Source organism: Nicotiana tomentosiformis, chromosome 3, assembly GCF_000390325.3.
Source record: "Nicotiana tomentosiformis chromosome 3, ASM39032v3, whole genome shotgun sequence".
NCBI lineage: Eukaryota > Viridiplantae > Streptophyta > Magnoliopsida > Solanales > Solanaceae > Nicotiana > Nicotiana tomentosiformis.
In genome coordinates, this window is record NC_090814.1 from 144,159,000 (window position 1) to 144,172,037 (window position 13,038).

At 38.5% G+C, this 13,038-nt stretch overlaps 2 protein-coding genes across 2 annotated transcripts; one reads left to right on the forward strand and one right to left on the reverse strand.

The window, feature by feature from the left end:
• The first annotated feature begins 2,481 nt into the window (after positions 1 to 2,481).
• Positions 2,482 to 3,912, forward strand: LOC104089551 (photosystem I reaction center subunit VI-1, chloroplastic-like). The gene is made up of 3 exons (XM_009594479.4): positions 2,482 to 2,732; positions 3,373 to 3,499; positions 3,603 to 3,912. Exons 1-3 carry the CDS (start codon positions 2,602 to 2,604, stop codon positions 3,780 to 3,782), a joined length of 438 nt encoding a protein of 145 aa, XP_009592774.1. The 5' UTR covers positions 2,482 to 2,601; the 3' UTR covers positions 3,783 to 3,912.
• A 314-nt stretch (positions 3,913 to 4,226) lies between these two features.
• Positions 4,227 to 7,150, reverse strand: LOC104089552 (rop guanine nucleotide exchange factor 12-like). Its single transcript, XM_009594480.4, has 7 exons — positions 6,839 to 7,150; positions 6,478 to 6,594; positions 6,154 to 6,308; positions 5,989 to 6,063; positions 5,614 to 5,874; positions 5,210 to 5,530; positions 4,227 to 4,975 (listed from the first exon to the last, which is right to left on the reverse strand). Exons 1-7 carry the CDS (start codon positions 6,987 to 6,989, stop codon positions 4,550 to 4,552), a joined length of 1,506 nt encoding a protein of 501 aa, XP_009592775.1. The 5' UTR covers positions 6,990 to 7,150; the 3' UTR covers positions 4,227 to 4,549.
• Positions 7,151 to 13,038: the final 5,888 nt, after the last annotated feature.

Consider the following 13,038-nt stretch of genomic DNA (forward strand, 5'->3'; position numbering starts at 1 on the left):
TTGAAAAAATAGGGCATCTCATAATAATTGTCATGCAATATTGACCAACAGATACATAGAGACAGGAATTCTAAAAGGGATTTAAAAAGACGCAAAAAAACTATACATAGGATTTGACCTTTTGACGGAGGAGATTCAATTGAACCCTTTTGCGTTCACGTCTGGGGCGGAACTAGAAAATAGGTTACGGGTTCGGTCGAACCCAGTAGCTTTAATCCAAACCAACCTGATATATGTCTTAACAAATCTATTGAATATCTATAAATTATTAATTTAGAGTCCAGTAACTTAAATGGACTACAATTCTGAACCCATAAATTTCAAATTCTGGCTCCGACTCTGGTTCACGTAGCTCCTCCCTAGATTGAATCCAAAAGGACCGTCAAAATATGAGGTCAAAAACAATGTAATGTTACCCGAAATGGCTCAATTGTGTTTTTGTGTTATTTCAAGGAATGTTTTGTGTTTTCAGGCAGGAGGACCCTATATAGAGATTTTGACCGGACGAAGAGATAGTAAATTGTCAAGCAAGGAGAGAGCTGACAAACAGCTTCCAGCTGCAGACATTTCTGTTGATAAATTCATTAAACTTTTCCAGCAGAAGAATATCACTCTCCAAGAAGGAGTAGCCCTTATTGGTACAAACTACCACCTTTCTTTCAACATTATATGACACTCATTCCATTTTAGTCTTGACTCATTTCTATATTTATTTGGCATAAAATTGCCGTAGTACATTTAAGACTATAAGTTCTACAGTACTTTTGGTATGTTGCAAAAGTCGTAATTATTTCTAAAACTCTATGTCCAATCAAATACTGATAGACCGAAATTTTGACAGATTGAGCAATTTTGATGCAGGTGCACACACTCTAGGCATCGGCCATTGCCGGAACTTTGAGAAGAGGTTGCAGCCTCCAGGGGATCCTACATTGTCAACATCATTCAAACTCACTTTACTGGTGATTTGCAGCGATCCTTTTTTATCTAATGTCACTTTTGCAACCAATGATGCTACTACTTTTGCATTTGATAATCGTTACTTCACTGATATCCTTAATGGAAGAGGACTACTCAAGATTGATTCTGAGATTTCCAGTGATCAAAGAACAAAGCCTTATGTCCTTGGATTTGCAAGCGATCAGCAGCAGTTTTTTAACATTTTTACATCAGGATTCTTAAAACTCTCGAACCATAAAGTTTTGCTAGGTAAAGAGGGAGAAATTCGCAAGGACTGTAGGTTTGTGAATAACTGAATAAGATTTGTGTTGTGGCTCATCTTGTCAGCAAAATTTCAGCAATCAATAAACTTGAATCCACATAGTATTAGCTTGTAGGACAAAATATTAAGTTATCTATATCAACTGTGGTAAGAGGAAAGATGATATAATAGTACTATTTGCTTATGTCGACGACTTTCATCTCTCCTTTGAACAAATGTGTTCAGTCTTTCTCATCTATCCATATCTGAAAGTTGTTTCAGTTTACTCAGCAATTTAAATTACTGAATTAGCAGTGCATGCAGCACTGCGCTGCAGTTAATTCTAGTCCTATAATTATATCCTGCTGATGGCTACATGCAAGTGCATTGCTGACCTTTCTGCATAGTCTTCTGACCAACCTCATAATTAAGGATAGTCTATTTATAAGGGATCTCAAAGAATGAGCAAAGCTCGACCCTCAGTTTGACGACGTTCAGTTACTGTCCGCGGATGTAAGCAATTGACAGAACCACATTATTCTGCTTTTGTGTTGCAGGGGTCATTCGGCGTCTATTTTGTTAGTTTCATTATGACACCTAATTATTTCTACTCTAATCTAAACATGTCCAGCTTGAAACTGCTAAAAGAAATTGAATTTCTTCATGTGTTGCATCAGCCAAAAAACAGAGCCCATATCGTTCTCTCTGCTGTAACACGGAACCTCATATTTCAAAACCAATTTCTGAATTTTCCATTAACTGGGATTTTATGGCAAGCTTAGATCAAAACTCAACAAGGCAAAGGTGTTTTCAGCTACATTTTTTAATAATCTACATTGCATATGTTAAAATAGATATGTAGTGGTACAAAATTAGCCAAAATTGCAAATGATCACATCCTATGAAAGGTGCAAATACACAAATTACAAATATAGAACAAATGATGAAAGGCAGCCTTTAAATGGCTTGGTGCAGGAATACCTAAATATTATTTCTTATTCACCAATCAAATACAAAGAATATTTTTCAAGAAAGACAGAAATTATTTTTGCAAAAAATAAATTTCGTAAAAAGAACTTTATATCTAGTTGGGCATTATCTATTTCCTCTTGACTATGTCCGAAAGAACTTTTTTTGCAATATTTGATTCTAAGAACAAAAATAACTTAAACTCAAATTTCATCTAAACTTTAATGGGATAGGCTTATCCAGCTTATGACACGTGTCGACAATCAAATGGGATTCTATATCTCTAAACAGATACCCAAGGTTGCCACATGTCTTGCTCGGATCCACGCAAACAGATCAAAAAGCCAGAGGTTAGAGGTATCCACACTCCCACCAATTGCCAGCCCACACTCTGAGTTCTGAAAGTAGTTTTGTTTGTTTTAGTGAAAGCCATGGCATCTTTGGCAACCCTTGCTGGAGTGCAGCCTACCACCAATGTCAAAGGCCTAGCTGGAAGCTCCATCACTGGAACTAAGCTTCATCTCAAATCATCTCGCCTCAATTTGAAGCCCACTAAATCCAGGTAAAGGGATTCCCCTCTACCTTATTGTGATTGCCAACTGATAATTATTGTTTAAATGTGTGACCACTTTATCTAAAAGTTTAAATAGACAAAACATTCTTTTGATTTATTTAATTATATTTTCAACACGTCTCCTCATGTGCAGTCTGACACTCTTTCTCGAGCCAAAAACGTAGTGCAACTGCAACATCTATTTGATAGTGACTTGAACTCAATATCTTGAACTGTGTGACCATCTCGTTTAAAAGCTTAAGCCGTTAGGAGAGCGTTTTCTTGGTGTCATCTGTGAACATCCATTTGTTGGTTGGATTTGTTGGTGTGTGTGTCAACAAATTCCCACGTGGAAAGTAGAAAGGAAAAAAAAGCTACGTATAAGGAGTAACGGTGCGATGTCTTTCAGGAAAAACCGTGCGGGCTTGGCCCGAAACTGACAATATAACACCTTGTTACGAGTATCTTTGGGCCATTTTAGCCCAACAAGACTCAGCTCATCTAGTAAAAGAAGGAACTTTTAAAAAGAATAAGTTACTATGTTCATATAATCACTGAAGAAGGGGATAAAAATGACATTGGATGTGTTTATGCTTATAAGCTTGCTTGTTTTGGTCATTATGATGTGAATAATTACATGTTTGTGTAGGACTGGCTCTGTGGTTGCCAAATATGGTGACAAGAGTGTATACTTTGATTTGGAGGATTTGGGCAACACCACTGGCCAGTGGGACTTGTATGGATCAGATGCACCTTCACCATACAACCCTCTTCAGGTATTTTATTTTCGCCTACATCATTGATGAATATCTTAAGCCTTCAGTATTGCAGCACATGCCTGAGTGATAACTGTCTTGCCTGCTGCTTTGTGTTATGTAGAGCAAGTTCTTTGAGACATTTGCTGCTCCATTCACTAAGAGAGGTCTGCTGCTCAAATTCTTGATATTGGGAGGTGGCTCCACACTTGCTTACTTCAGTTCGACAGCATCAGGGGATATCCTACCAATCAAGAAAGGTCCACAACTTCCACCCAAGCTCGGACCACGTGGCAAGATCTAATTGCTTTTTCTATCCAAAATTCAACCTTCAATTTGTAATTGATGTATGTGTCCCCAGTTTGTGTAAGTATAATTGAAGACTTCCCATTACAAGTTATATCTTAAGGTGAAATTGTGGCGTTGCTTTCTTACTTGGTGGCTTCTTTATTCTACTCAAATATTTGGGATATTTACTTTTATTAGTTCATGTTGGTGATCATTCATGTTTGGTGTCGTAAATTATACATTGAAAGTACCAATTTTGACTTCTAAAAAGGGTCAGAAACTTCTATAAAACGTCACTAAAAGAGAGTTCCTTGCTTTAATTTGTCTCTGAATGTCAGCAAATTTCTGATATATTCTCACCTTATACTTTCTTTAAGTGAAGTGTAAAAAGGATTTAAGATAATTTGCTGGTGAATTAACATATAATCAGTTAATGATTCTGTAAACTGCAAACCAGATAAACTTCAAAATGTGAACTACAGATCATATTATTAATAGATCTGAAAACCAGAGGTTATTCAAAGGTAAAAGGTCCGTAATTCCCATTGTTGTTCAACAACAAGGTGACATCTTGTACTGAGTAAATCATTTCAAGAAGTGCCACAGACCCAGTAGGTCTACTAACTGTATCCCTATTTACAAAAGGAATGACTTAGTGAAATCCTAGATTGGTATGCTTCATCTCGATATGTACATTTGACGCCGAGCTTTCTTAATCTGATGAAACTCTGTTCGTCTGTCCTTGCCTCTGATGAGTCAATCAGCATTCTGCTGTTAAGTCACTTAGTGACGTGCCGTTGGACTTCTGGAACCAGCTAAATTCTCTAGGTAAGAAACTCTCTTATTAGTGACTATATTTGGAGGTTTGCTTAGGAGCTTCCCATCAGTGTCTTTGGTTCGGTCCTCCTTCAAGTCTTTCTCAGCATCATCATCTCCTTGTTCCGCTCCCCAACCCATGAAATCCAGCAGTGTCATTGAATTAGGAGTTTCTGCAGAATTAAGCTTCTCTACTTCTTCCTTACCGTCCGGGAATGTTTCTGATGCTGCGACCCCTAAGGAATCATCTCCAGGAAACCTCTTTACCTCTCCGTTGGAAGGATTTTGGGCCACAGCATCTGCTTGGAGAACATCTTCGATTCGTGACATGACTGTATATGCCCTGCTTTCAATTATTCTCGAATAGCTTTCTAAAATAGCTTGCCCCACATCCTGTTAGATAAAAAAGATTTTAAGTTAAGTTTTTGAAGTTCAAGAACTAGATTCTCTATAATATGTTGAATTCTTATGTATATCATTAGGAGATCAAAGAAGAAAAGATGAAACAAACTTGAGAACGAAGAAAAAGTAGATGAATATTATGGTAATATAAACAATGTAATTGCATATCATACAGAAGCTAGGTAAATAGTCTACAATCTTTAGATTATCAACAGGGGTTCTTACTCTGTTGTATTGGATTTTGCTTATGTCTAGTGATGACTGAGGAATTCCAGGGAACCGATGCTTTAGGATAAGCAAGATAGTCTCTGCCCTTTCTTCAAATAATTCTCTCTTCTCCATACTAACGGCTGAACCCCAGGCTGATTTCCCATCTTTAGCATTCATTTTTCTTCTCCATATAATAACAGAAGCCTCAATCCTGTTTTTGAGGTCTAAAATTTTATGTTCTGAAGACAAGTCCATAGTCGAAAGGAAGTAATCAGGATCAAAGTATTCATCAGTGATACTCCTATATATCGAATCTCCAAGGCTTGCTCTCCCATTCTGAAAATACAAGAAAAAGAAATATTAAATCCAGCTAATAAGCTTGTATTTAGCTATAATGAGATTCTAGATTTTTATCTTACCTTTGGTAGGGATTCTATATAATTTTCAGGGACCTCCATTTCTGTTAGAACTTGAGCATTTATGGCCATGGCTGCTTTATGTACTTGGTTTACAGAATCTTTTTGAAATTGCAGCCATTTTCTTGTTGCATCGGACAAACCATTAGGGGGAACCTTAGGTGTAGGTATCCACCATTTGTCATCTGCCCTGCTGTTTTTTCCTTCTTCATCCTTCGATGTATAAGAGATTTCACTTTGGTCTCTAAAACTATCTAAGCAATCCTGTTTGTTATCAAACCAAGCATAAGCATAATTGATGGCGCAAATTACACTACTTAGAATGACATCAAACACAAAAAAGGAAAACCAAAGAAAAGAAAAGAACTTTTCTCTTACCAGAAGCATCGCGTCTAGTTTGCGTAGTGCTGGGATGTTCATTTGAAGATCAGTTCTCTGCTTTGTCACCATAATCTGAGAAGTACACATTCGGCTCTTGTTAGTTTGCTATTTAGATAGGTGACATATGTGAAGAAGAATTTCAGGGGAGAGAGGTGTATATACCTCCATGTTTGTTCCATCCTTTGATTTTTGTTTAGAAGGAATAAATTCAACAATGTGATCTGTAACAGATAAAAGCCAATCAATTTCTTTTCTCCACTTGGCTTTTATCTCTGGTTGCATGGGCTCTAATCTCTTCTGTTCCCCAAATGCAGAAGCTGCATTTTGTAAAACAAAACAAAAGATATGAAAAAGAAGCATACAATGAAACCGTCAAATGATCTCTGTAGGAAAATAACAGACAAAGTTGAGATTTTTTTTTCTGGTGATACATATATTCATCAAATAAAGGTATATATAGCTGAGAATATGGTAGGATTCAGATACCTGCTAAGTTTGTGATTGCATTTGACAATGCCAATGCTGATGAAACACCCTTTCCTCCGCCAGACATATCCTCACCAAGGAGCAACTTGGCAAATTTTTCCTTCATCAGCTCCATATCTGAACAAGAATGAGCAGAGTACGTTCGTCAAAAAATATGATCAAAACACGAGAAATAGAAAAGATTAGGAACAACAAACTGTGATAATAGAAATCCATGAAAATTCGTTTCAGCCAAAAGAGCGAAATATATTTGTGTTCAACCATTGAACGAATAAACGAAAAATGTGATAAACATTTTCAACAAGACTAAAGTTTTCTCTTGAAATAGTAAGAACTTGAAAAGCAGAAGAAGATGACATGCCTGAAGGCTGGTTCTGGTTGATGATAGCGGAGCCTGAATCATCGGCTTTATTACGTGACCTGATGGTCTCTTTACGAAGAAGCTTCAACCCATTAACCTTTTGAGATTCAGCAGATGGAATCTCTTTCTCTTCCTCTAGTGCTCGAACCATTTTTTCTGATTCAAGCCAAAAGAATGTTGCCTTATGCGACGAAGTTTGAGACCATAAAACAGAAATATAATATGATACGAAGATAGATGAACAAAATGGAAACTTTTGACGTCAAAAAAAGGAAAGGGTTTCAGCTGGCGCAGATAGGAGAAGAGAAAAGGAGACAGAAGTTTTCTTGATAGAGAATGAAGGAGTCTTTTGATGTTTGCTCTCTTGTTTTTGTGAATGGTTGAGAGAACGTGGGGTGCATGTTTTTGTAAAATGAAGGATGAAACAGGCCACTTTTGTTGTTTTACGAATTTAGGAAAATTCCCATCTTTGGCTTATACTTCCAATTTTCCTTGCTTTTTTTTGAGATGGTCTTAAAAAAAATTGAGAGGGAATTTTTGTTGCTTTGTTTAGAAGTATATTGCTGAGGCAGTGATGGCTGAATTTTAGCTACCGTTTCGACATAGATTTGATTGAAACTTGAAAAAAGAGTTTTTAAAATTGTGTTAAAAAATAATTTTTAAAAATTGAAATAATATTTGGACATGCATTTTATTTGAAGAAAAGTTGAAGTTATGTGAGTAGAAGAAAAGTTTTCACCTAAAAATCCTAAACTAATTTTTAGGAACTTGAAAATATTTGAATTTTTTCCTCAAAATATGATCATATTTTATAAATAAATAATATTTTTTAAAAAAATAAAAAATAAAGCCAAAATTTATGATCAATCGGGGCTTTAATGTCAGGCCAACGAAATAAGAATCAAGTATAAAAAAGACAACTTTTTCTCCTCAAATATTTGGGATGCTCAAATTGGAAGGCGGTTCTCTCAAGGTTGACAAGTGGCCTTTTACTGTAACACTACAGAACATGATTGCGTCGCACGACCTGCTTCTGTGTAAACAAGAGTCAACTTCTATTTGAAATTACATTTCTGTAATATTTTGATGTAATGTCAACTTCTATTCGAGAATGTGATTGCTTTTACTGTGATATGATTGCACTTTTCTTGATTTCTTTCTATATACAAATTACGATGGAAAAAAGTTGTTTGAACCCTATGCATAAACATGTTAACTTATAAACAACATAGCTATCACTCCTCGTTACACTTTGTGGCAAAGTACCGCCGGCGTTTGAGAAAGAAGAACTTTTGAAAAGTGTAATTCAAAATAAGTTACAAATATTTGTGTGAATGTAAATTATGTAAAATGAAAAATTTAAATTTAAATTATTTTAAAAATCGTTATTTTTTTTAGAATGGATGAAAAAAAATATTGTCATATAATGTGGAAAGAGGGGAGGTGTGTCTTAATTTCAAACAAATTGCAGTCTGCTTGATGTGAAATACATCTTACTCCAATTAATTATGTTGAAGGATAACTTTTATGAAGGAAAATGGATCACCATAAATTCTTTGCAATTTAAATACTAGAACAAATTGACCTTGTAAAGATTTTTTATTTTATTTTCTGATCTCTCATAATAAATAAAAATCTTTCGATAGATGTGACATAAAACTTTTTTCAAAAAAATTTTTGCAACGAGCACAAAATCAATTGATTCGATTTTATGTGAGTGCGGACCCCAGACGCTACTATGCGAACAAATATTTTTGTGAAGTGCACTGTCCACCTTTTCCCGGGGCCAATCTCTCTCACCTATGAGCGTCAAACGGGCAGGACGAGTCTGATATAGGACTGGTCAAAAACGGGTAATAAAAAAATAGATAAATTATCCGACCTCACTCATATTTAATACGGATAAAAAATAGGTAAAGCGGCGTATAATATGGATAGCCATATTATCTATGACTTCTTAAATACGATCACTTTTGAGAGAATTTCTAGTCTCCCAAACTTGAAGAACCCACAATTTGAGGTTTTACAAATATAAAAGATAAACACATTAGTTATCCATTGATTACCTGTTTGCCCTTAAAATTGGATAACAATTAAACTTATAACGAGGTTCTAAAGACACGTGATTTCACTTAATACTAATTGATAAATATGAAGATTAATAACAGAAATGAACTATAAAGTAAAGCGAACCAGTGTTGAAACAGAATCCAACCCTCGAGCTAGGGTGCCTTCGAACTGATTGATACCAAAACGGTTAAAAATAAAGCAAGTTGATGAACAAGAGAGTATAAGCTAAAGAGAGAGCGTTATATTGGCTTTCTTATGCGAGAACAATGTGTCTTACAAATGGTTAATACTCCCCTTTATATAGTAGAGGAATTCTACTTATGGTATAACTCTAATTATAGAAGGAAATCCCATGGTTAACTAATTAATCGTTCCTAATTTGATCCGTTCCGAAATTTCCGTCATGATCTTCGACCAGTCACGGATATTTCGTCTTTCCGTTATTATGTTATCTTCGATCTTGCTCGATGCTTGTCTCATTCAGTCTCGATCGTTGTTGTCCTCGATCTCGATAGATACCTCGAATCCCGAACTTGGTACCTTGTCCTCGTACCTTGGTCTGATCCACTACGGGGCCGACCTTCGATGCAGCTCCCCGGTCCCGGTCAGATAGAAAAATTGGGTGGGCTCGGTTTTAACTGTATATAAATAGTCCTCTCGTTTGTTGGAGTGTAATGACAAGAAACGAATTAGGTCTTCTATTTTCTACCCCGACCTGTCATTACGTCATCCTCGTGACGTGAGCGACGGAAGTGACCGAAACGTCCCGTCGGTACAGTTTCCCAAATCATTAATGTGTATTAGTTGGTGGTCGGCCACTAGTTCCTTTGAACCGTCGCCGTGAATCCAATAAACAGACCACTTCTTCATGATTCAAACTTTACTTTCACTTCCTTCTAATCTCCAAAGCTTTTACATCTCTTAAATTCTTCCCTTTTACAAATCTTCAGGTTTTGCTACTAATCCTTTCTCAAACGTCAAGTCCTATCATCTTCCTCTCCTTTAAACTTACACAAAAATGGCAATAACATCGAAAACAGTACCATAAAAAGAAGTTGTTTCATCTTCCCAACCAGCTGGCGGGAAAACGTCGGTGGAACCCCGTCTTGAGGAATGCATTCCTGGGGTGCGCGCGCTAAACTCCGATTTCAAGATTGATAAAACCTCGTCGATTCCTGGTCGATGCGATCCAATTTCAAGGTATATATGCTCGATAACTGAGGGATACCTTAAGCATGTAAAGAAAGACTGCAACTGGGAGGGCAAAAGGGTGGTGATCCCGACCCCCGAAGAAGACATCACCACCCATGTGGAAGGGTTTCTAAGTGTTTACACTTACCCTTTCACATTGGGCCCCCTCGATCCCATTATCGTTGATTTTTGTCGTCAATATCGAATAACCCTAGGCCAAATCCATCCTTCCTTTTGGCGAATTGTTATTCTGCTCCGATTCTTCGTGAGCAAAATCGAGGGGCTCCCTTTCACCCTCGATCACCTTATCAGATTGTATAGCCCCCGCCTCTATCGAGGCGGGTTAATAAAACTCCAACGTTAGGCTACCAAAGTATTGTTCTCGAGCATAGATGAGGACAAGGATCGAGGATGGATGGGCCAGTTCATTTCAGTGAGGACTTCCGACCTAATCCCAGCTGAGAAGATGCCATTTCGTGAGAAATGGAACATGAATCGTAAGTATCGTCTCACTGTTAGCTTCCATGTATTATTTGTTCCTTTGTCTTTTCTCATCGATGTCTTTTTCCATGATGTAGTGGTCGCTTGGATGCCCCCATGCGATTCCCGACCTCAAGAGCTGGGTTCGGAACCTGGCCTCGACCTCTACATACGCCGAGCGCTCATGGCGCGAATTATCAAAGGGCCGATGGGAGGCCAAGACTCATGGTAAGCCCACTTTTTGTGTATTTGATGATTCAATTAAGATGCCCTTCTTCTACTTATTCATTTTTTCTCGTGTACAGGTCTGGGCAAGGATGTGGTCATGAGGCCCCTATCTGGTGAGGAGAAGAATTTGATCCTAGCACCTAAACCGGCGAAGGACAAAAAGAGGAAAAATACCTCAACCTCTGAGGATCCAGAACCTAAGAAGAAGAAGGCTCGTAAGCCGAAGAAGAACATCATCCTTCTGACCGAAGACTTTGTTTGGCGTCAAAAGGAGAAAGATGAAGAAGAGGAAAAAGACGACTCCGGGCTGGTGGCCTGAGTGGGAATGAGCACCGAGGCCCCAAAGACCACTGAATCAGTGAAGGCTGGACCCATCTCGAAATGAGGGGATCTCAGGAAGAGACTTGGGTGAAGTCCCCGAGTCATCGAGGATTGAAGATGCCTCTCACCATAATGAGCTAACGGTGGGTACGGCTATAGGGGATGGTCTCGAGGCCCCTCGAGATGGAAATAACGCCCCAAGTGATCTACTTGGGGCAATAGAAATTGGAGGCTCCCCGCTGCTCCCCTCATTTTCTGAGGAGATGATTCAAGAGGCTCGGGCCTTGAAGACCTCTTCCATCGAAGGAGCCCATAGAAGGGAAGACCCCTTCCGTGATTACTTTACTGGGGTCGAAGATGCTACCGGCCTGAGCGACTTAGAGGTCTCAAGGAAGGACTCGGGCGAGGCATCGAGCCTTTTCAACGAAGCACAGCAAGCTCAGAATCGGGTAAGCCTTAACCCCCTTTGTTGGTATTATCCTTGTGTTCATTTTTCTCTTCCTGTCTAACTTCTTTTCTTCTTTCTGCGTAAGCCTCAGCGTTTCATCGGGAAGTATTTTCTCGGTCTCGAGCTGAGCTGAGTCGGTACGAGGTCGACATCAAAAGGCTTACTGAGGATAGGAATGCCCTCAACCTTCTCGGTGGGCAAATAGAAGAAAGATCAAGGACCTCCAAGCCGAGTTGGCCACGGCTCACAAAGATCAGACCGACCTGATCGAGCATGTAATGAAAATTTTAAAAGCTCATGGGCTCGATTCGGGAACGATGGCTAACATTTCAATCTCACAGCTGCAGCAGAAGGTAGAGAGGATCGAGCAATTCCGCGAGGAGGTCGACATGATGAAGGCAGAGACCTTGGGATGGAAAGAAAGTATGGACCACTTTGCTGCTGAAAAATAGGTTGTTCGAGCCCAATTATCGTCGGTCGAAAGTCATCTTCGATACATGAAGGAAAAGAGCTCAGTCCAAGCGAGAGAGGCAGTCGAGACCGCTCAAACTCGAGCACATTAGATTGCTGAACTCGCCAAATGCCAATCTCAGAGGGAAACCCTCGAGGAGATCCACGCTCGAGGTTTCGATCGTACCGATGAGATAATAAAGGCTAGAGATCATGGAGCCGATGCTGGAGCGCTGGCCTCTTCCGATGATGATGATGGAAGCAAGAGAGGGTCAGAGAATGGGGAGGACCTCGATGGAGAAAAAGCTGCCCCTAAGGAAAATTAGGAATATTGGGCTTTTTCTTTTTTGATTTTTTGTGCGGGACCCTGGTCGGTCCTTGTAAATATCTTCGTATATATATATATAAAAGATCTTTTTTCTTTTTGACTTGTCTTTATACTATTTACTGCCTCGTGAAAATTCTATTTCATTTATGCCTTTATGCCTTATGGAGATTTTGCTCATAAGTCTGAGACTTTACGCAACTAAACCGAAGTCGGACTAGTGTAGTCTTAATCGAGTGAGTACTTGCTCAAACTTGGAGTAGGGTGACCCTTAGGTGTTAATTGAGTGAGGATGATTTCTCGAACTCAGAAATAAAATGGCCCTTTAGGCTCTTGAATTAGGCCAATACGGCCATAGTAAAAAGAATGGCTTTCTCCCCCTTTTCGGCTTGAAAAGTTTATTATTTAATCATATAGAATATGTTGTACCTTAGCATGAAATAAGGGATTTGCTCGAGTGTTCGAACGATTCCGTACCCATTTAGGGTTTTCAAGGGTCGATATTATCGAGACCTTTGTTTCGTAATGCCTTAGCATAAAAAAAAGAATTTGTTCAAGAGTTCGAACGACTTTGTACCCATTAGGGTTTTCGAGGGTCGATATTGTCCAGGCCCTTAGTAATTCAGCTGAGGGTAACCTTGTTAACCGGTTTATGAAAATACTTGAAGGCCTGTTTTATAACGAAAA